General features: G+C 51.0%; 1 protein-coding gene across 1 annotated transcript in view; it reads left to right on the forward strand.

Moving 5' to 3' along the window:
- TMEM132B (transmembrane protein 132B) overlaps positions 1-12,090 on the forward strand; it is a 294,781-nt gene extending 282,691 nt beyond the window's left edge. Inside the window, exons 6-9 of the mRNA XM_031442489.2 lie at positions 107-312; positions 3,602-3,872; positions 5,543-5,734; positions 6,666-12,090. Coding sequence (XP_031298349.1) covers positions 107-312; positions 3,602-3,872; positions 5,543-5,734; positions 6,666-7,814 — 1,818 coding nt within the window. The 3' untranslated portion in view covers positions 7,815-12,090. The remainder of the gene's footprint in view (positions 1-106; positions 313-3,601; positions 3,873-5,542; positions 5,735-6,665) is intronic.
- Positions 12,091-23,940: the final 11,850 nt, after the last annotated feature.

The raw sequence follows: 23,940 nt of genomic DNA on the forward strand, positions 1-23,940 counted from the left end.
TGGGGGCGCATCAAGCAGGGCTGCCGTCGCACATGAGCTTGCGCCGTCGGCGTTTGCCCGTGTTTTCCTGCTGATGCATCTGGAGGTTCTAACCCCTCCCCCGAAGGTCTCCGACGACTGCGGTTCCATCTTCGTGAACGGGAAGGAGATGAAGGGCAGGGTGGACACGATCGTGAACTTCACCCACCAGCACTTCACCTCCCAGCTGGAGGTCACCGTCTGGGCGCCCAGACTGCCCCTGCAGGTGGAGATCTCAGACACGGAGCTGAGCCAGGTCAAAGGATGGCGGGTCCCGGTGGCCTCCAGCAAAAGGTGAGGAACCGAGGCGGGGGGTGACTGCCCCAGGGAAGCTGCGTCCACCGGGGGGCAGTGAGGGACTGGGTCCAGGTGGCTCTGACTCAGGCACTTACTTTGATGTGCAGAAATTACAAGTGGGCTGAGAGTCTACTGCTGAGAATAGCCACTAGTCTCAATAAAATGATGCAGCATCCAGGAAGCACCTAGCTCGAGGCTTGGCATGTAAGGAATAGCTTTTTTTTTTTTTTAAACTACTTCCTTATTATCCTTGTCCATTCCCAATTTCCTACTTTGTAGATGTCAGCCACCATCTGTGGGGTTCAGGGCAATGGCTAAGCTGCAGGCTGTGGAATAAGGCCACTGAGTTTTCACCCTGGCTTTCCCACAGCATAGCTGTGTGACCTTGGACAAGTTACTTAGCCTCTCTGTTCCTGTTTCTCCATCTGTCAGTCGGCCATGATGATGTTACTGAGTAGCGTTGTCCCAAGAATTCAGTGAAAGGATACAGAACTCTAAAGATGTTACCCCTTCAAAGAGTCCTGTCTCCTGGTGGGTCGGTCAAATGCTAATCGGATGCTGCTGTGACAGGATTTTCCAGGGACCATTAAAATTCTAAGTTCGTCCATCTTAAAATAGGGAGATTATTTAGGTGGGCCTGACGCATCACTGGAGTCCTTTGAAAGCAGAAAGTTTTCTCTAACTGGTGAATGGCACCCCGCAGTATGACACCTTTAAAAATGGACGTGTTTTTATTCAGCGTAATTCCTTTGAGATCCAGCCAAGATGTTGCCTGTTTCTATTGTCCGTTTATTTGTATCACTGAGTGTGTCCCATGGTGGGTTTATCAGTTTGCTTAATCATTCATCCACCGAAGGATGCTCGTGTTGTGTCCAGTGTGGGGCTGTTTCGGAGAGAGCTGCCCTGACGCTTGTGTACACGTTTCCTTGTGAACGTACAGTTTTCACTTTTCTGGGGAAGCTGTCCAAGAGGGCAGTGGTTGGGTCATGTGGGAGAGGCATCTTTAGCTTTAGAAGAAACTGCCAAACTGGTTTCCAGAGAGGCGGTTCCATTTTACATCCCCACCAGCGATGGGGCAGGCACCCAGTTACTCCACATCCTTACCAGCAGCTTAAAATGTTACAGAGAGCGTGGCACCGTTTATGATGGGATATAAAACGGAGAGCAGGTCAGTGGTTGCCATGAGTTATGGATGGCGTACAGGTGGGAAGTGCCCAGGACACCCCCGTGGAGATGGACTAGCTCTTTATCTGAGTTATAGGCTTGGCTACATGAAATGATAAAATTGCATAGAACTGCACACACACACACACACACACACACACACATGCAAATGAGTATTCATTAAATTGTTGACATCTGAATAAGCTCTGACTTGTACCGATGTCAGTTTGCCGTGGGCATTGTACTATGGGTATGTCAGAGTGTTACCTGGGGGGCGCTGGGTAAAGAATATAGAGGACCTTCTTATCCAATTTTATAAACTTTCAGTGAATTTACTAGGATTTCAAAATTTAAAGTTTTTTTTAAAAGCACAATGGTTTATTAATATGGTATTTCTAAAACTTTATTCACTCACCACTTTTATCATACTGTGACCATTTGAGTACTACCTCTCACGTACTTAATTTGGTTCTTTTTTCAGTTTTATCCATTTATTTAAGGGGAACTTCACATCACCATCAAAAATAGCCAACTAGTAAACGTTTATGCAAAGAAAACAAAATATTGTTACTAAATTCTGAGTAGGTACAGTCGTTTGTCTGAATTTGGCTTTATTAACTGGTAGGGACTAGCAGGTGTCGGAGAGCCAGTGAAGACGGCCTAGACCGAACAGAGACGTTCTCTTTGATATAATGGAGGACTGTAAAATGAAATGGGACTCACATTTCAGCATGCCAGTCAGTGTTTTTAGTGCATGTCTCCTTGCCACCTAAAATCAACTCACTTACCAGCAAGGATATTTACCCCTCACTTTGGGAAACCCATATTGCTAGGTGCTGGTGAAATCTTTTCCTATCACTAATAATCGAAACTCATTAATTTTTTGCATTTTAGAGAGTGTTGAGGAAAAAAAGTCTCATTTCTTTGACCAGTCAAGGCTGAGGTAAACTCAGACTCTAAGCAGGCTTCCTCCCACGTGGTGACTTACTTTTCATGTGTCACTAACAGAAGACGGTAGAAACGGTGAGAGCTGGTTTTAGTCTCCTAGCCTGGAGGGTTAACCTTTCAGGGAGCAGGAATAACATATTTTTAAGAAAGTGGGTTTCAGAAGTGACATGGCGCTCTGTCTGCATGTGCTAACGACCAGCTGTCTGGGCCCCATATTAACCACTCTGAGCCTTGGTTTCCTTGTGTAAAGAAAGGAACGTGCCTCACAGACAGTGTAAAGGGAAATGGAGTCAGATATAAAAAGGGAGAGGACGCCGACAGTGGACAGCGGGCCGGCTGGGACTCTGCCTCCAGGTGGCCAGCTGTGTGGCCGAGGTCCAGGTGCCTCTGTGCCTTGGTTTCCTCGCTGGTGAGACCAGGATAGTAAAACACTGCTCCTGCAGGGGGGTCTTTGGAGACTGCAGGGGTCAGCCGTGTGGCTGGCGTGTGGTCGTGGTCCATCTCATCACTTCTTGTCCTTTACGTGAGTGTGTCAGGCAGGACCAGGCACGTAGTAGGTCTATCTCAGCACACATGAGTCACTGCCCCTTTCTCCGCTGACACAAATCCCCGTCCACTGTCGGCCACAGACCAGTCAGCAGCCAGCAAACCGGGCCCTCTCATGACGCAGGACAGGTTCATTTTGAGGGGAAGGTTCTGGAATAACAAGGCTAGGGTTTCTCAGGGCAGACTGTGGGCGGGCGAGTGAGAGGAGGCCCTTGCCAGGACGTGGGAGGGGCTGGGGCTCCGGGGGAGCAGTCAGCACCCGGGGACGCAGGTGCCAGGCGCGGTTCAGCGGCTTCCGTGGCCCCGCGGGGAGGCGGCCACTTAGATCAGGGCGGGCGGGCGGCAGGGGGCGCCCTCTGCTCGCGTTCGGGGCCCTGAGCTCAGAGGAAGCCGCTTCTCTAGAGGTAACAGGGCCTTCTCCAGGGAGGGGGCAGGATGTCGCCACGGTCCCCGGGGGATGGCTCAGGAGGGCCGGCCTCCGGGGTCATCACGCCTGACCTCCCGCCGCGCCGCGCAGTCACGTGGCACCTGGGGAAGGGGGTTCGCGCGGAACCTACCAGCCGTGACGCCTGCTCTGGGGGGGGTGTGTGTGTGTGTCTGTGTGTGTGCGTGTGCGCGCGCGCCCCAGGCCCACCCGGGACAGCGAGGACGAGGAGGACGAGGAGAGGAAGGGCAGAGGCTGCTCGCTGCAGTACCAGCACGCCGCCGTGCGCGTCCTCACCCAGTTCGTGGCCGAGTCGCCCGACTCGGGTCAGCTGAGCTACATGCTGGGCCCCGACTGGCAGTTTGACATCACCGACCTCGTGGTGGACTTCATGAAGGTGGAGGAGCCGAAGATTGCCCAGTTACAGGACGGCAGGACGCTGGCGGGCCGGGAGCCGGGCATCACCACCGTGCAGGTACGGGGGACCCTCCCGACCCCAGCCTGCGCGCTGCCGGGTGTGTGCGCATGCGCCAGAGCCGCGTGGGCTGTGCCGCAGTTTAAGCATCTAAACTCAGCTAGGCTTTGCACTTCAGAGTTGGAGCAAAACAGATAATTTCTTTCACCAAAGCTGAATTTAACACACAGTGTAAGCCATCTTTCCCCTGCTCGGATCATTCACTTTTCATATCATCACTAACAGGAGATGGTAGAAGCTGTGAGGTGAGTTTTCCTGTCCTAACCCTGAGGGTTAACCATTTAGGCGTGTTTTACCTTGAACAGCGGACAAGCACATTTTTAAGAACATGAAGTGCAGTAACAATAACTTCAGGAACGCCCTGCATTTTGTTACAGTGAAGCTGTTTTCTAGCCGGTTTTGACAGGATGCTTACCTGGAAACAGTGCAGCGTAGTTTCCAGTAACAAATTAAAACGTTTCCGCTCATAGTTAAGCCATAGTTTAGGTGCTGCCGAAGTGAATTTTTGACACCAGTGGATTCAACTTTATATTTTGGATGACTTTTCTATTGCTCTGTAAGAAATCACCGGAACTCTCCCAGCTTAAACCCCCACTCACTTATTGCCCCCGAAGCCTGTGGGTTGGGCATTCAGGTGAGCTTGGCTGTGCTCAGGGCACCACGAGGCTGCAGTCAAGGTGGTGGCCAGGCTGGGAGTCTGCGGGGGCCTCCGAGAAGGATGTGCCTCCCAGCTCAGCTTGTCGGCAGAATGCACTTCCTCCCAGAGTGGGACCGAGGACTCTGCGTCCCTGTGGGCTCTCCGCCAGGAGTCGCTCTCTGCTCCGAGGGGTCACCTGCGGTCCTTCTTCTCCGTCCCCGGGAGTGATGTGTCCGGGCCTCCTCACACTTGGAATCTCCCTGGCTTCCCCTTCTCCACCAGCCAGGAAAAAACCCTCTTGTGATTCCGTCAGACCCACCTGGCTAATCCAGCGTAATCTCCCCCGCTTTAAGGCCAGTTGTGCCGTTTACTACAACATAATCAGGAGAGTGATTTCTCATCACATTCACAGGTTTGAGAGATTAGGCAGGACATTTTGGGGGTGGGGGTAGTTCTAGAAATTCTGCCCATTAGATATTCCCCTCCATTTGTTCATCACCCCTGGTTGCAAGCTCGGTGGTAAAGGAGGAGGAACGGTTTCTTAACAACAGTAAGATGCTCTTTTGTGCTTTTCTTAACTGGTTTAGCTAGTGAGGGCGTGGTAGCCCAGGGAACATCGAGCTGCCCACGGGAGGGAACCGGGGCAGGAGAGGATGCCTGAGCACCAGGCCTTCAACGAGCTTTGCCACAATTCTGCTGTTTTCACACCTAAATATTAGTTGTTGGGAAAATGTTACTCTTTGGTGCCTAGTACCAAGGTGGGCAATTTTTAGTGATTGCCTCTAAATTAAAGCAAGCTTTCCCTGGAAAGTACACTGTTGTGATCATGGTATGAATCACAGGAGAGAAAATGGACCAAGATGATGTTGGTAAAACTCCTTCACTTGGAAAGCGTAACTGGACAGGAGGCTCATGCACTCATTCTGCCCAAGTGCACTGACGTCCCGGAAAACTGGGAGGACGTGTTCGTGGAAATTAGGGAGTTTTGAACAGTGTGTGGAGCTGAGACGTGAATTCCTCACTGACTCCGCAGGTCCTGTCGCCTCTCTCTGACTCCATCCTGGCTGAGAAGACGGTGATCGTCCTGGATGACCGCGTCACCATCGTGGACCTGGGCGTGCAGCTGGTGGCCGGCTTATCTCTCTCCCTGCAGCCTCACAGGGTGGACAAGAGAGCCATCGTGTCGACAGCAGCTGCCCAGGACACCCTCCAAGCCCCGCAGCAGGTAAGACTGCAGGGTCCTTTTGTCCCTGGCCAACTGAGACCCCTTCTGTCTCTCTGTCACATCCTGCACGGGAGATCGGCAGAATACTCCCAGCTGGGACTGGTGATTCTCGAGGCTTCTTCCTGCCTCTTATCCAGTCTGTCCTGTCTCTGAGAAAAGTGCTCGGTGGCTTAAATACGTTTTCCTCTATCTACCAATTTCTGCCCCTGTGCCACTTGCTTTAGAGCAGCCTTATCGGTGTTACGAACCGTCCACTGCTAGACCGTGACCAAAGGACCACATGTTTTTACATTTGCCAAAGCAGGTGCCTTTTGATACTTGGAAATTCCACTTCAGCTACTTGAACAAGCATGGCTAAGAGGCACCAACTGCTCCTGTTGACAACTATAGGCAACTCTAAAACTCCCCCCACTCCCCACCCTTAAACCTTGCTGTATCATTTATAAAGATCCCAGGGCTCGCTGCCTTTCAAGCAAGCTGGTCCCGTGATGCATCCTTCCTTAAGTGCTCGCAGCTAGTGCGTGGTTTGCTGCATCAGCGCTGACTTCCTAATAAAGAATGTTCAAAGGGATATTATCTCGAGCGGGAGCCTGATTAGTTGCACCTGAATTTGATTCAGATAAATTGCCTGATCTTTCAAAATGTTTTTAGAAAGGTCAAAGTCAAATTCCCTTGTATGGCAGGCAATAAATTAATACACACTTGCATGCATTCATTAAAGTACATTGTTGGTTTCTCCCATCAGTGGGGCTGTAGCACATGACTGATGCGGGTTCTAGGCTGCCGAGGGCTGGTGCAAATGATAAAACACCGACGTTTATTTTTCCCAGTTTGTATACTTACATAATGTTAGATGGGAAATCATATTTACACATTTGCACACGTGAAGGAACCTGACTGTAACATGATGCTTTGGTTTCATTTTTCTTAGGAGGCAATAGTCAGCTCCTGGATTTTGTTCAGTGATGGTTCGGTGACTCCCTTAGACATTTACGATCCCAAGGATTTTTCAGTCACTGTCTCGTCGCTGGATGAGATGGTGGTGTCCGTCCAGGCCAACCTTCAGTCCAAATGGCCGGTGGTGGTTGCAGAGGGTGAAGGGCAAGGGCCCTTGATTAAACTGGAAATGATGATCAGCGAGCCTTGCCAGAAGACCAAGAGGAAGAGCGTTCTGGCCGTGGGCAAAGGGAATATCAAGGTCAGGTTTGAGTCAGGTATCGATGAGCACCAGGGAGGCAGCAACGACATCGAGGGCATGAATCGGGAATATAAAGGCCACCTCAGCAACGCCATAGAGCGCGAGGGAAGCCAGGAGAGAGCGGTCCAGGAACGGTCCCAACATGGCACCTCGGTTGGCCAAGAGGAAGGTACCAACAAAAGCACAACCCCACGATCCCCCATGGAAGGAAGGAGTAAGAAGTTACTCAAGAGCGGTGGTCCAGACACCTTCACAAGCTTCCCCACTCAAGGGAAGTTCCCGGAACCCCACAGTCCTGGTGACCTCACGGTGACCTCCAGGGGCTTAACCGACCTGGAGATTGGCATGTACGCCCTGCTCTGCGTCTTCTGCCTGGCCATCCTGGTCTTCTTAATCAACTGTGTGGCGTTCGCTTGGAAATACAGGCACAAAAGATTCGCTGTGAGCGAGCAAGGGAACGTCCCCCACTCCCACGACTGGGTCTGGCTCGGGAATGAGGTGGAACTCCTGGAGAACCCCGTGGACATGACGCTCCCGTCGGAGGAGTGCACGACCATGGGAGACCGGGGTCTGCCCTTCGAGGAGAGGAACTTCCTCCTGAACGGCAGCTCCCAGAAGACGTTCCACAGTCAGCTGCTCAGGCCTGCTGACTACGTCTATGACAAAGACGTGAAAAACGAACCCCTGAGTTCCTCGGGCCCAAAGAGGAAGAGAGTCAAGTTTACTTCCTACACCACCATCCTCCCCGAGGACGGCGGCCCGTACACCAACTCCATCCTGTTCGACAGCGATGACAGTATCAAGTGGGTGTGCCCAGATATGGGGCTGGGGGACCCCCAGGACTTCCAAGATTATATGGACAGACTGCAGGACCAGATGTAAACTCCTTTCTCACGTTTGTATTCACCTTTATGCCTTCTGTTTTTTGAATGGTGGAGCAGTGAGTTGGATCAGCAATAGGGGGTGACTTAACGGCGCTTCTCTGGTGGAGGTCTGGGGGGCGATCCTTGCCTCAGCAGGGATCAGAGACAGCCGTGGCATCTGGGTTGTAAGCCAGGCAGTGTCTCCCAGCCGGCCACCTGTGGGTCCTGGAGGAATTCTAAGACAGCGGTTTTACCTGCTGCCTGGCACTAGCTCAGTTCAAACATCATAAACGCGACCCCACAGACATTGTTAAGTCATCTCGGGACAAAACGGCCGTGTGGAATTAGAAAAGACTTGGGTTTGATTTTTCTACTCCTAGACCTTTTAAAGCACAGTGGACATTTCTCGCCCTAGGCCTGAGATCGGACATACGCGAAAGAAGCTGAATGTAGCCACCCATATTTGTTACGAGCACTGCTCATTATTTTTATATATATTTGCACCTGCACCTGGTTCCTTTGACCTCTGCAATTCTTTTCGAAACATGAAGACGAGAAATTTCCTTTCTTTTTTTCCCCTTCTCTGAGATCTGTTTGATTTGCGTATGAGTTGTAATCACTGAGATTTGCCACGTCATGTTATTTCCTGGGTGTCCGTGCAGAATTTCAGGTTCTTTCTGGTTTTCCGCGTTTGATCACGTGGGGGCAATATCTAAGAAGCTTATCCTCACGCCGTCTTTCCTTCTTTTTGTTGTTGAAATTTCTTACAGCAGACGGGGACGTGGGATTTTACTTAAAAGTATCAATATACTGTGAGGGAGGGCCATCTTCTTTACAATTTTCTACATGATGCTTTAAAACTTTGCAGAAAAGTTGGGAACCATGAACCTTTACTTTTATCTTCTGCTTGGGGAAGTCATGGGGAACTCCTTCCTGGAGTGCATATCTTGAGGGCGAAGAAGGTCCTCAAAATAGTGTATTTATACTGATGCTTTGTGGTCAACACGATTTGTTATTGAAACTGGAATCAAGATCTAGGAATGATACATACAGGACGGAAACTGCACAGGAAATACCATCAGATGAAACTTTCCTTATACCAGGACAAAACTGTTTAAAGCAGTAAGTGAAACGATGTTTCAGCTTAGCAATACGTAGTCGTCTATCCATACAGTGACTTCCCCCACCCCCAACCAAAATATACATATATATATATATATCTCCTCAGTCTTGACTCTGGCAGAGATAAAACCTATACAGGGTGTGCGTTGATGGAGAAAAGCAATGGGTTCCCTCCCCCAAAATTCATAAAACAAATGATCATTCCAGCAGCTTGCGAAGCAGTTGTGATAAAAAAAAAAAACACATAGCTACTGGGCAATCAAAATGGTGAGAAAGAGAAAAAAAAGCATGATTCTGGCATAATTTTTAAATAAAAAAAGTCTCAAGCAAAGCAAGGATTTCAGGTTAGAAATTGATGACAACATGTTTCTCCGTTAAAATGAGATAGCTGGACAAACAACCCCTGGACGAGTCTGCCTCATTTGGAGCATCCCTGAGCCACCTGCATCTCTGAGAAGCAGAGTTTCAAAGACCGGAAGCAGCAAGGGCCTGCAGGAGGTACTGAGGCAGCTCCTTGACTCCCGATGGCTGATGACGGGGCCGTTCAAAAGGGAGGCGGTCAGTGGTTCCCCACAGGGTTCCGCAGACAGGCCCGGGGCACCAGCCTCCTCCGGCCGTCACTCGGCAGCCGCAGGGTTCGCCCCATGTCTCTTGTCCACAGGGCTGCGGCACATTTGTAAACAGAGCGTAAGTCACCAGTGGTGCACTGCCTGACCCCCAGAGGCTGGTGTACAGTTGCTCTTGGGCTTAAAATGAGGCAGTGAGTTTCCCCAAATCTTCTAGTTTGGATAATGAAGCCAGGAAACCCAGGCGTCTGCTTCCAAAGGAGTTTTTGCAAAGAGATGACGGACATTCTCGTAGGAAGAGCTCCCCTGTTATTCGAAGGAAGCTGCCTCTGCTCTCCAAGGGGCTTGGTGGGGAGGTAGCTGGAAACCACTGTGCAGGGCCGGAGAGCAGTTCCCGCGCTGATGGGGACATAGCTTGTCCGTCTGAGCCCTGCGCCTTCTCTAGGCACTTCCCACTCTGTCTCCCTTTGGATCCTCAACATTCCAGACATAGCTGGGATTTCGTTTCTGAAACTGAGGAACCGAGGCTGACGTGGGGGTGTCTCTCACACACAGCAGGCTGCCCCCACTGGTAAAAATGAGGCTTTCCGGGGTTATAATTCGGCAGGGGATCAAAGGCAGTTACCATTGCCGCGGGGAGCCTGGTTAAGGAGCATGTACATGGGAGCGTTTCCGAAGGTCCCGGTGCTGGACGTGACGCAGGCGTGAACTGGGGAGAATGGAACGTGCCGGCGGGAGTCTCAGCGAGCCGGGAGCTGGCCGCGGTGCTGAAGCCGGAGTCGCCCAGAGCGGGGCCGGCTGTGTGCAGTCGCCGGGCTTATGTCTGCGACTCGGTCAGTTCAAAGTGAAAATCAGATGGAAAGTCACGGGGAAGGGACCCCTCTTACTACACAACACACACTCACAAATACGCACACATACACACGGATACCCACGCGTGTGTGTCTGTGTTTCTAGGGCAGCGGCAGAGAAGCCCGTCTTCCAGAGGAATCAGCACTGTCCGTTGCTCTCAGACCTGGCGTAGGCACTGTTCAGCTTAACAGAGCTTCCCTGAAGTTCCTTCTGCTCTAAATACTTCCTGCTGATAGAAACCATGGGCGGTATCTGCTTGTTTTCCAACTAGTCAATTTTAAACACATAGGAACTGTGCCCCCTTAAACATTTCGGCTAAAATGGGCAGAATGGCATAAATTAAGATTAGAAATACAGTTCCCTGGGGGCCATGCATTTGCCTAGATTGTCCAGGGTTTTACTGCGGAGATATTCAAAGGGTCGGCGTTGATAACCCGAGAGAACGGTGCCGGTAGGGTCCCTTCCTCTCCCCAGAGAACAGGATGTTTGCACTGCAGCCGCCCCCGCCCCTGCCCTGAGGCAGACACAGCACCTCTTGAGGGGGCACCAAGCTGCAAACTGATTTCAGAGTCATACAGAGGGCGGTTCAGATGCTCCGTGAAGACCAGGTCACCTAGAACCATGGGGGACACGAGACCCCCGTCTCCAGGGCCAGGCGTCTGCCTTCCAGGGCGGTGCACAGTGAACCACGAGCCACTGCCACATGAAACAGCTGGCGTGTGAACACACAGTGTGCTGCATTGGGGAGACAAGAAGAAGAAAAGACACGGGAAGTTTTCCCTGGAAACTTCTCCCAAAGAACTCACCAGCGAGCAGACCTCAGAATCCCCCACATGAACCGGGAGAAGGAATAACTGATTCGCTGCGCACCGGCCAGGCTGAGTTCCCAGACTACAATAATCCTTAAACTGCAGGCAGAGAGTCTCTATCTGTAAAAATTAACGCAGGGAAAAAAATGGATTAATTTTTGTGCCATCACCACATCTGTAGACGAAATGTTTTGTACCTAGCTAATGTTTTAAGTTTTAGGAAGTCTGCCTTTGTGCGTGTTGATCAGCATTCTCATCTCATCCTTTGAGAAAGGTGTCTTCCCAAAGTCGGGACGTTGTGAAGTCTTTGTCAGAGAAGAAAATATAGTCCGACTTCATGGACCGCAGAGGGCGGCTTCATCAGAATCTTACACTCCCCACCGGCACCCTTGTATTCTTACTCTAGTCAGCTCAAGAACGGCCTCAATTCTCCATTCTAGTCTCTGTAAATGACATGATAGATGTTTCATAAACCCAGCAACCGTCTCCTCCCTCAAAATTATATTACGTGTCATGTACCATATATCACCTGTTATGTAAAGGAACAGGGTGGGTGGAGGAAAAGTTATGCTCAAATAGGGATAGCAGGTATTTTTGTATGTAAAATAGGCAACATACTTACTGAACCTCTGAAAGGTGTATTGGAATAAATACGTTTAAAAAATAAAAGCATGCAAAGCTGTAGCTTTTAAATGTACAGACATCCCACTCAGATATATCTAAACTGACGGTGGGAAAGCATTGGGACCTGACATCGTGACATCCACTGAGTTAGCCGTGTGGCCTTTAGAGGGCGTGGCTCGCGCTGGGCTTGTTAGTGGAAACTGCCAGAACATTTTAACCTGACTCTTCATTACTTTCGGAGTTTTTTTCCTTTTCCTTTTTTTTTCTGGAAATATTTCAGAAATAAAGTGACTTCTTTTTCCAGCATAAAGGTATATTCTAACCACAGGGTAACTCATCATTTTTAACGTGAAAATAAACATTTAAACGTTCTCCAGTGGTTTCATTTTTTTTTTAAATCCACGAAGTCCCTTTTAATTGCAGTCTCTGTATGACTTGTCTATACTTACATATTTTTTCTTTTTAGCCAGAGATTTTAATACGTTTGACACGGCAATAAATAGAAACTCAGAGAAAATGTTTCTCGAAAGTTGCAACCTTCTCGTGTGTTGTCCTAGCAGCTTGGGTGGGGATGTGGCCTCCCTGATGTCTCAGAGGGAGGGTTCCTGTTTCTCAGGCCCCTGCCTGAGTCAGTCCTTGGACTCAGTGCTGACCCCTCCCCACTTCTCGCTTTCGGTCTTTCCCTGTCTGCGGCTCACTCGCGTGTCCGTATTTGGAGCAGGGGTGGAGTGGGGTCAGACCAGGCAGATCTCTAGACCTGTAAGAAAAACACAAGACAGTCGGGGATTCTGCCTGGAAGGCTGATGATGTCTTAGCTGCGAGGTTGCCGGCTGCATCGCCGAGTCCCCGCGGCTCCCCCTGACGTCTCTGCCCTTCCGACACCACCCGCTTCATCTTTGGCTTTTTGGCAAATGTCACTCCTCCTCATCAGGAGGAAGGGGCATCTAAACTCCCCACCCCGAGCCTAGGATTTCCCTGTGCCCTACGGACATCACTTGAAGAAGTGAGCGCAAACCTAGGACTTGGCCTTGAGAAGTCAGATCTGCGGTGTGTCAGGCTTCGCGTGAGCCTGAAAGCTCTCCCAGGTGCCCAGACCACCCCCGTCTGCAGGCTCTCTCCCACCGACAGCCCCCTCTCCTTCTTCTTCCTGGAATGGACGGGGACGGAGCCGCAGACCCCGAAGTCCTTCCCTGGTCTCAGCGCGCGCGCAGGCCGTTTAGTAAAGTCAGTTTCTGAAAGAAGGAAATCAGAAAGGCTGAAAGGAGGCATCAGCTCCCGCGCCCTAGGTGAGCCTCACACCTCGCTGCGGGTCTAGGCGCGCGCCCCAACCAGGGGAGACAGCAGCTGAGTGTGGAGCCTGAAACAGTAAGGAAGCGGTCAAAGCTAAGAAGCAAGAAGCGGCCCTAAGACACCGTGGAGATGCCCCCTGGCACGCACTGAGCGCACACAGCAGGAGGCCACGTATGTCTCCGGGGCAGAGCTTCTCCAGAGCCCGTGTCTGAAGACACATGCTGTTTTCTCACGATGTCACTCTGCTCTCCAGCCGTCAGTCCCGGCCCCACACTCTTCTTGGGTGGGTTCCATCTGGGCTACAGGACACAGTGGGGGGCCAAACCCACATCGCCCGGCCGGTTCTGCACTTTGGGGGGCTGCTTTAAGACCACAGACACGGCGGAACAAACTCTGTCTGGCATTATTTTAAAAAAAAAGTGTTACCCTCTACTCCCCAATTTTTCTGAGTTCCCGGGGTAGACACCAGCTCTTCTAAGGGAGCACGCTGCTACATCACTGTGCTTGGATATACCTTTTTGGTTGTACAATGTAACTATCTCATGCTCCCCGTGGCTCTCAGTACGATCTGTGGGATCTGTTCCACAGTCCCCTTCACATCTCTGTAAAGGCACTTCCAAACATTTTGAAAATGAGGAAATAAAATGTGTTGGATGATTCCTTGTCACAGTAAAACAGTCCACTGGAGGCGCCAGGAATTAACCTCACCCTCACACAGTTGTTCACAGGAAGGTATTAACTAGCCCTTAGGTCCAGTGTAGACGCATCTATGTTTCCAGGATTTTGAGGACAAGTCATTGGCCGAGACCTTGAGAATTTGAGAAAAGAATGGCTTATTAAAATGTGAGAGCAAGGTTCCCAAGGAGAGAGGCTTGCTCCTGTGCCCTGGGGCAAAATACTCTGGCTTAAGAGCCTTTGAACGAGCCCTCCAGGAAGGGGGCCATGGCGGCCTATGAGGTTCTGTGCTTCAGACACGCAAACTCAGTTCTTGGAGGAAGCCAAGAAAAGTCCGTTCTTCCTTAAGGCTTACAAAGTTTGCATTTTCATGAGAGAAAAAAGCTTTATTCAGATTCATCCCTGCCAGCCGGAAAGAAGTCAATTCTAGTCTATAAAATTTAAGTTCCAGGAAAACTAAGTTAGGCACCAAAAAAAAAAAAAAAAATTCCAGTTTCTGGTCCGTCGTCCTGGGATGTGTTCACATGTCTCTCTGGGACAACGTACACATTTGGATACAGTGGGTCCCCTCCACCCCGCACATTTTAACAAGGAGACGGCGTCCCGTCACACCACGCTCATTCCTTCCACAGACAATTGGTTTCAACAGCTCTGGTGCCTGAGCTGAAGATGCGTGGCTGAGGGATCTTCTGCCAAAATTCAGCTTCAGAGAAGCAAGTGCCCCCCCCCAGGGCGGAGCAGGCTGGCCGTGCCGCTTAGCTGGGATGACCTCGATGCGGCCTCCACGCTCCCAAGGTCACCGCGGTAGATACAGGGGCCCCCGGGCGGCTCCTCAGCCAGCGGTGTGAGCAGCTCTGCTCTGAGCATGAGGGGCGCTGGCTTCATGAGCAGAGCACGGCTGGGCCACAGACGCCGGGTTTTCAGCCCTGACTCTCCTTTAAACCATGGGGTGGCACGGACCTCAAGAAGGCAGCCTGTCCAAGACCTTGGAAGCCACGTTGGAGAGGGGCTGATCCCCGCAAGGAAGCCCCAGGGGAGTCCCCAGGGCAGACCCGGCAGAACCAGCCACACACGAAGGGGCGTCCCGCTCGCGGCCGTGGTGTGTCAGCCAGCGTTGTTGAAAAGGGATTCCTCGTGTGCTGAGTTTTTAAATGATGCTTCACCTAAAACTAACTCACATGAACTTGAAATTTATGGGTACTGATCTTCTTGGTTTTTTTTTTTTTAACATATAAATACACATTTTTTTCAGACTCTTTTCCGTTATATGTTATCACAAGCTATTGACTACAGTTCCCTGGGTTCTACGCAGTCCTGTTGTTTATCTGTTTTATTTATAATTGTGTGTCATCTTCTTGTTTTAAGTGGCAAGATCAGTAGCAGACAGTATCGAAGGTGACATTCCCTAATAGTGTCATTTTTTTTTCATAAAACACAGAAAGCTTGTATTTCCTTTTCTTTTTTTCTTCTTCTTTATTTACCCAAGTTTTAAGACCGTCTGTGACTTAGGAGCTTTCTCGGGCCCCTTTCAGCAGGAATCAGAATGTATATTTGGAAGGCACAGATCCATTGAATAAACAACGTCCCTTTCTGTGTGCATCGGGAGGGAGACCGGAGAGCCAGGGCAGGGAGCATAATTATTGCTCATGACTGTCGCCCCACACGGGTCAGATCTACCCCTGGGAGAGTTTCCTCCCTGCCTGATTGGGAAACGCTGGCCCTGACGGCTCGTTCGAGGAGCGCAAGTCAAACACCTGCTCCAAGCCCGCGGAGCGTCACACTAACGAGGTCACTGGTGAGGACCTGTCTGGTTCTCAAGGAGGCTCCGAGCTTCCTGTCTGCCCTGCAGTGATCTGAAGTCCAGGTCCGCCCTCAGGAGACCTGCGCCAGCCCCAGGGCAGCCCCAACCCCTACACCCAGCCTCCAAAACGCAAAGAGGAGGAGACCGAACGCCAAGTGACCACCGATGCGCTTGAACGCCTGCAAGACAACGTCGGGCCGGCTTCGTTCCCGGTGACGTGTGGAACCCATCACATCTTCATAACTTTGGAAAACAACTCATGAGGCAGATTTCCTCACTTTCCTAAGAAGTTCTCTAGCTTCTTTCTGAAGGCGTACAGGGATCCCCAAGACATGGTAGCCAATTGTAAATAATAGCAAGTTGCTTAAAGCTAGGTACTTTCAGAGGCAAAATAATACTTGTATCAAAGAATTATATTTCATATTTACACACGGTTTTATTGTAAATGTTCCACATGCCTTGGAGTAGAACCCCTGGATGGAAGGACATCTGGGGGCTACTGAGGCCTGGGATTTTCTCACCCTGGTGATGAGACATGTGTGTTCAGAGGAGGCACAAGCCACAGGCGACCGACTAGTACATTATGGGACCACGGGCCCTGTTCACTTTGCATTTTATCAGACTATCTGTCATAATGAACCTGCCGTTGGAAGATTAACTGTATGCCAATTATGCTCCAAATAAGGAATGTCATGAAGAAAAACCTTCAAAAAATAGAAGCAAACAAGCTACCCCTAAATAGCCTTGCTGGGGCCCTTTTTGCTTCCGTTCATGTACTTGTGGCCACATGTTCCCCAATCTCAGGACCCCCCCCCCCCAAAAAAAAACAGCCAGAAGAACACTAAGCAGGGTAACTTGGAGGGAGGTTTCTGTGACCTTGCGGGCAGGACCACAAAGCCCCTTTGCTGGGCTGCCGGACAAGTTGAGATGAAGATGAGCAGGGGCAGCAGACGGGCACCCGGAGCACACACCTTCCCCTGCAGAGGGTCCCCCCTCGACGCCCTGAGCCACAGGTGCAGAGGACGGCAGACTGGTTTAACCTTGATCCTCTTGGTTTCCGGTGGGCCCTTCCGGGGTCTGGAATAGCCAGGGTCATGGTTCGGGCACCTCTGGCTTCAGGCATCCTTACTCATTTCCACCTTTTTCACTTTGTGTGTGCCTTTACGCAGAAAGGTCGGACTGCACTGCTCTGTGGCACCTCTGGTCTCCCCTCATCCACGTGGATGGTCCGCCCTGGTGCCCAGGCTCTTGTTTGGGTTCCAAGTGGAAAACCCCATGGGGTTCCACGTGGCCCAGCGGGGGACTGGCCACCGAAGGAGGATCCGCAGGGCCCTTCAGTGCTGACCACCATGCCTCGTTGACCCTAGCTCGTCCTGGAGAAGCTGGCGGGACGTCCACGGTGTCGTCTGCGGGCTCAGACAGGTCCAGGTGGGGTTTCCTCGGGAGATGGTTGCAACTGCTCCTGCTGTTGCTCTGGACTCAACACACAAGTCATTCCAAGGAAGGGGGAAAAGGTAGCCTGAAGGTTTTCTGCATGAGTTAAAACACATAAAATTCATGACAAGCTCAGCTTGGTTACCGGGTTTCTGAAGCCCTCAAGTTGCCTGCAGTAAAGGCTCTCTCTTTAAACAAAGCTAGAGACGCTTAACATGGCAGCAAGTCATCCAAACACCAACGCGTCCCCCTCTGAGGATAAAACAGTCCTTCTCAAAGAACTAGACACAGAGCCCACTCACCTTTCATTTTAACTCTTCATGGCTCATATTCAAGGCCAACAAATGCTCTCCAGTCTCAAGCCATTGAAGCCAAAAAATCTCAAGGAGTTAAACCCTTTGAGATGAACGGCAGCAACTTCTGATTATCACCCATGGATGATGTGGATGAAAAATCCTGGCCATCAGGAAAGTCTAGCCTGCTTTCCCAGGAAGCAGAAGGAGAGAAAGAGAGGGGTCTGCCTGAACAGAGGACGCACGTCGAGAGTCCTAAGAGTTAGGGTCAGCGCAAGTCTGTGATGGAAACCGGCCAAGGATGGCCGATTAGCCCGCTGTCCGAGAGGGTATACGTGGGGAGCAGCAAACTTGGATTTAAAGAGTGAATCAGAATGTGATCCATCACATCAGCTGCTTTGTAGAAACTGATTTACGCAGCTAAGTCAAGTGCAAGGACAAAGTTAGGATATATGCGAGCTATCAGGAGAAAACCAAATAAACAAAGCACTCAGCATTCCAATTATACTCTCCAAATGGAGCTAGCATCTCTGGAGTCCAAGAGCGCAGTCTGAAAGTGAAAATTTAAAACTCCAGTAGAAGATTAAAATGCAGCCTGAATTACACCCGCAGCGTGTGATGAAACTCCGCAGAAAATTACACAAGGAGATTAACCGCTTGGGGACAGAGAAGAACCTCCCAAAATGCACGAATGAAACATCAGCCACACTGATTCCTGTGGAATTAGGAAAGACGCACTCTCTTCTGCCAAAGACAGTTTATTTAAGAGATCAGAAATGTCAGATAGTTGGCTGGTGGCTCTGTGAACCCAGAGAAAAAGCACAGGGATGTGGGGAAAAGCAAACGTACGTGACAGACACAAATTATCTGGAGTGGTTTAAGTCTGAGCTTTTGTCACAAGGCTCTTATGCCCCTGCTCTCCCAACATAGAACTTGGCAGAGGCTGGAGGAATGAACAGTGATGAAAAACTGAGTATTTGAGCTGCTGGATTTATTTCCTCTCTCTACTGCCCAAACATGGGAGAAAAATATCTTTAATGAAAGTAATTTATAGACATTAGTTTATGCCTCCCCTTTTAAATTTGATGTTGGGACTGAGGCAGAGAAATTAATATTTAAGTGAAAGGGGTTTACCTGGATTTATATATTCTCTAACTAGGCTCCTAGAAATGGAAACTGGTGGATGGACAGAGAAACGGAGGATGGACAGAGCTACTGCCCAAGCAGTCTGTGACATGTCCAGATTCTCACAAACACAGGATCAATCCAGATGTTTGCTTGGGGTATCCTCTTTCTCTGGGTTGTGAGCTCCAAAACACAGAGACTAGTGCCTGAAGAGTGCTTGAGAAAGGTTTGATGAATGAATGTTCAAACGGATGAGTTTTGGAAATGTCAAGGTTCTTTTGATTGATAGTGAAATCCATTAAACAAGCAAAAAAAAAAAAAAAAAAAAAAGAAAAAAAAAAGAAAAAGAAAAAAACAAACCCAAGGAACTTATTTGCACTTGTAGGTGAAAAGTCAGAGTTGTGATTTCAGGTATAGCTTGATCCAGCTGCTCAATCAATAGTCTGAGGAATCTGAATGCTGCCCCTACCTTCTCTTTCTTCACCTCTCAGGTATGTTGTCTTCTGTGTTGACCTCATTTTTAGATAAGCTCTCCCCATGTGGTAGCACATCAGGACCCACACTGATCTAGAATTACTTTCTGCCAGCTCAGGCCTCCAAAACACACACTTACTTGGAGAAAGAAACATAGATGAGGAACTTCCTATGCCTGGGAGTTGCTGGCAGCCACTTTGTGATCATGAGGTGGGTATGACCAGGATGTAGCCAGCAGTGTGGAGAAGATGTACAAGAAACAGAAAAACACCAGGTCCATGGAGATACTGTTGAACTGCTGGATAAAGCTGCCCCATCTCACATGACATCCAGTTCACTGCTTTTCAAGTGTATCCTCAGTCTCCCTCTCCTGGAATCTCAGCTGTACGAGGGCAGGTCCCTGTCTTGGTCACTGTTGTGCCCTTAGAACTTAGAACAGCACCTGGCACACAAAAGATCAGTCAGACTTGTGAGTGGGTGGACCAGAGATGGAAACCACGGCACCCCGATGTGGGCTCAGCTCTCTTTCTAGTCTGAATGGAAGATGCCAACAGTAGGGGCTGAGGTCTGTGTGCAGAGAACTCCTACCAACAGACTGTTACCCCACCGCCAACAGATGCTTAGGATGCTAAGATGGTACCAAGAACAAAAATAGTAAGAACTGTTACCTACCCAACATTGCCACCTACCAATCATGCATCAGACGTGGGCAGTTTGCAAATTTGGGGGACAATCCTAACAACTGACTGCGAAGTGGGTGACTCCTGGCCCTCCCGGGACGAGGAGATGGACGTTCCTGGGGCGAAGTCGCTGATGTCAGGCCGTGCGGTGGTGCCACCAGCTGAGATGATGACTCCAGCTGTAAAACTGTAGGTCAGGACCCAGGCACAGAGGGGCACCAACCCTGCCGCTGTTCCCATGGCTGTCGCCATGACAAGCCTGTTTATGGGAGAACGTCTCTGTGGTGGGCTCTCATCTCATAATTACTATGTTATGGATGCGAGCACAAATATCTTCACCGAGACAAGTGCACAATCAAAATGATTCAGAGAAATAATGCAGAAATAATTCCAGCCTGAGAATTTTGCAGTCAGTTCATGGTCACCAAGGCTCCTGCTGTGACTGGTGCCGCACTTCGGGGAATCCTGAAGTCACTTGTATTCCAGGGACTGACTCGGTGGCAAAAAGGGTGAACTTGTACCGCTACACAGAGATCAAGCACGCATCACAGGTGGTGGATGTGACATTGCCACCCTGTCCGGCTGCCCTTCCGTCCCCTGCGTGGTGTATTTCTCCAACACTGAGTAAGCTTTGATGCAGAAACACATTGTATCATTGCTTTCCCGATACGCGGATGCTCTGATTCAGATGTCAAACCAACAGCCATTTCTGCTACAGAGAAAGAATAATGATAGGTTCTTTACACGTGTAAATATATTCTGCGTGATGCTTTAGATTTACAATGATAAGGCGCTAGAAGGTAATGAAATTAATATTTTAAACACCATGCCCTATTTAAATGACAGTTAAGCTTTTGAGCCGATCAGGAATCATCACATTGTTTCATTCTGCTGGGTAAATACTCATCAGGCTGTGATGACATCCTGTAATTACCTAGGGCTTGGGGGGGAAATTAGATTTTCTTTGCCACCTGTAGCTTTAGCTCCCAGTGTCCTCGAGGCCGAGTGAAAGGACCCACACCAGGTGTCCCTCTGCTGCCAGGCACGTTGTTGGAGCAGCTGAGAACGACTCTGCTGAGCTCAGGGTTAAAGTCTAATTCTGGACCTGGAAAATTGGATTAATGGCCAGATCTAATCACGGACAAATAATGGAATGAGGTTCAGCCTGATTAGCTGTGCAGAGTCATTATTTGGTTTAAGGGAAAGTGCACATTTCTCTTGATGAGCCGACTCTGCTCGCCGAGCCGGAGTGGGGCCCGCGCGTACGTGTGGCGCATGCGTGTACCAGGCGCGCTGCTACGTGGGCGCCCTGCAGGGGCAGTCTCATTTAATTCTCGCCCCAAATCTATGACCCGGCCATGGTCATCATCCCCATTTTAGGGGTGGACGGAGGTTCAGAGAGGTGGATTCCCTGTCCAGGGTTGCACAGTGAAGGGACGAGCTGAGATTCTAATTCAGGGACACCTGCCTCGGAAACATCCTGGGAGACGATTTTGCAAAGATCACTGGACTCACTGACACGCTCCCTCCAGCTTCCATAAAGCAAAAGGCGCCCTCAGGATTTGGGAGAGGTGGGGTCTATCCCCCTGGTGCACAGGGAAAACCTCCCTCCTGCCTTGCCCATTAGTCCCGGGGCCGCGGAGCCTCCTGCATCAGGGCAGGTGGCGGAGAGCTCTGCATCTCCGGGCTGGGCTCCGGCCGTCCCTGTTACAGCGCCCCCTGTCGACCCTTTGGAGGCTGGAGACCAGCGCCAGAGTCTCCGAGGTCCGTTCAGGGCGGGCTGCGCGCGGGCGCGCCCTCTAGCGCCGAAGGGCGGGAGTGCACCGCCGGCGCCCGGTCCTGCAGGGGCTGCGCACCTGACCGCAGCCTCCCGATGTGCATCAAGGACCCTCCTCACAGCGCAGCCTACGCGCTGCTTATGCGGCTGTGTCCTTTCCCTCTTTCTTTCCTGGTCTAACCTTTCCCGTTACTTCTAATGGTCTGATTAAATTGGTGAACCCTCTTGCACGAGGGCCCAGAATTCGGCTTGAAATTTCCTATTTCGGTGAATCACAGGTCCTCTCTGACGGTCATTCACTAGAGTCCTGGCCATATCGTGGCCTCTGATTTAAAGAGAGGACCGGGCCGTTTTCATTTCTCTTCCCCAGATTTCTCTACTTAATATAAATAAAGCCTACATGGAATTCCCAAATACGTGGTATATTTTCAGCATTCCCATTTGAACAAATACTTCTAAATCGCAAAAGATAAAATACATAACGCACAAGGTACTTAAAGGATTTGGGAACATCGTTCCCAGCGCAGCACAGGAAACGCAGACAGGTTTCGGCGGTGGGATGAAGACTCTGTCACTGGATGTACACTTCACTTTGGTCGTGACATCAAAAGGCCCAGGTTGATTACTTTAAGAACGTGGAGCCTGAGCCCAAACGTTATTTGCTCTCAATCTGCCACTAAGATCACCTGACGGAAGCACTTGGCTTCTGCCTCCTGTTTCCCGCGCCTGGGCACGTGCTGGGGACCAGTGAGTGCCAATGTGCCCCCAGCTCCTGCAAGCTTCCTCAGGTTTCTGGTAACAGCAGTGGCGGTGGCAGTGAGTGTGCGTGGTGTGTGTCTGGACCTGCTCTCACAGCAGCCCCTGAAGGAGGTGGACGACGGAGCCCCTTTCTAGGAGGGAGGGAACGGAGAGCCCAGGGATGCGGTTTCCAGCACTGAGGGAGGGAGGACTTACGCCCAGGGATGTCTGGCTCAGGAGAGACCCCTGGGCTACCCCGATCCTGCGTGAGGCACTCAGGAAGACACTGGGAACCAGAGTGGGAGACAAACTGGGTGAACAGTGGGGGGACAGCTGGAGCCTGGTGAGGGTGCAGACTCCCCATCTCCAGACCCCAAATGCTGATGGTGGTTTATACGATTCAAAGATCCCTTTGGCAACAGGACACAACCCAGCGACCCTTGTGTAGACGAAAGACAGAACTCTGTTCCTTGCGGCCCCCTGAGAGAGGAGGCTGCCCCCGGGGGCAGGGAGCAGCAGCTGGGGCTGCAGGGGCAGCTTACGTCCAGCAGGCAGGGTGGACTAGCCGAGTTTTGAGCTCTCCCTGTGCACTGGCAATTGGAATAATTCCGTGGGCTCTTGGACATAGACGTTGCCTTGGGTTATCTGGGACCTAGTCCAGGGCACTCAGGGGGACATCGTGCCTGGGAGCCCTGAGAGGGAAGTGGCTGGGGGCGCACTCAGTTACTCCAGCAGATCTCAAAACCACGCCGGGGGGCGGGGTGGGGGCAGAGCATGTGCTTAGCGTGCGCCAGGGCCTGGGGTCAATCCCCACTCCCTCCATTAAGAAAATGATTTTTTAAAAATCCATTAAAAAAAATAGCCAGGATGGCATTTAAACAAACAAACTACTTAGTCCATTGCTTGGTTGAACCACGGACTGTTTACACGAGAAACGTCTCCTCCATCTTCCAGGCTACTTCCTCCCCTGTGTCTGTGCATCTGGCAGGACCAACTGAGACGGCGAACTGGGTTACTTCCTGTTTCCCAGGCCAGGGGACCGAGGCACGGAAAGCTGGATTGGCTGATGACTAAAGATGCGGAGAAAGCTGGGCCCGCCCTGGGCCTGAGAGCCCTTTCTCCCCCGGTTGCTGGCAGTGCCACTGGCGAAAACACTGGTCTTCCTGGCGCCCGGGATCCACTGTGATGACCCGGCGTATTTTTCTCTCTGTTGCTATCATCCTCATATAATTACTCTGGGAAACATCTGCTGTTGAAGACGGCACTGTGGGCATAGCCGTGCCTGACTGATTTCTATTCGTAAATCATGGATTAACTTGGATGCAGAAGCGGAGAGGAACGTGGCCAGCGCTGGCGGGAGAGTGAGACGCCATGATGGCTTCCCTTGGAGGGAAGATGCTGGAACGCGGCCCCTCTCCCTGCCGGCTGCTGTCTCTTCCCCTCCACGGCTCTGATTCCCTCCGCAGGGGTCAGAGCTCCCCGCTCAGCCCAGCTGCTCCCCCACGTTATCTGTCACAGGAAAGCTCTCGCTCTGATGATGGAGAGAGGCCATCACTGCTGACCGCCTTCAGACCCGTCCTCCCATCTTTGCTCTCCTGTAGGACGTCCCCTGTCACCTTTGCTCCTATTTCCCGAGGGATGAAATGCACCCACGTTGGTGGGCGGGGGTTGCTCCTGTTCAGTCGTTAGAGCCCAGCCAGCTCCCTGGAAACTTCCCGGCACGTTGGGGAGACATCACCCCGTGCCTGTCCCCGCCGGTGAGTGGAGCTGAGGTTCTCTGCCAGCCCAGGGGCAGCCTGCACTCCAGATGGGCATCTGGAGGACGCCGGACAGCTCTGGCTGAGGGACAGCAACTCGGGTCTCTGGGGGACCCTTAGGGGAGCAT

The sequence above is a fragment of the Camelus dromedarius genome, chromosome 31 (genome assembly GCF_036321535.1).
Source record: "Camelus dromedarius isolate mCamDro1 chromosome 31, mCamDro1.pat, whole genome shotgun sequence".
NCBI classification, from domain to species: Eukaryota; Metazoa; Chordata; class Mammalia; order Artiodactyla; family Camelidae; genus Camelus; species Camelus dromedarius.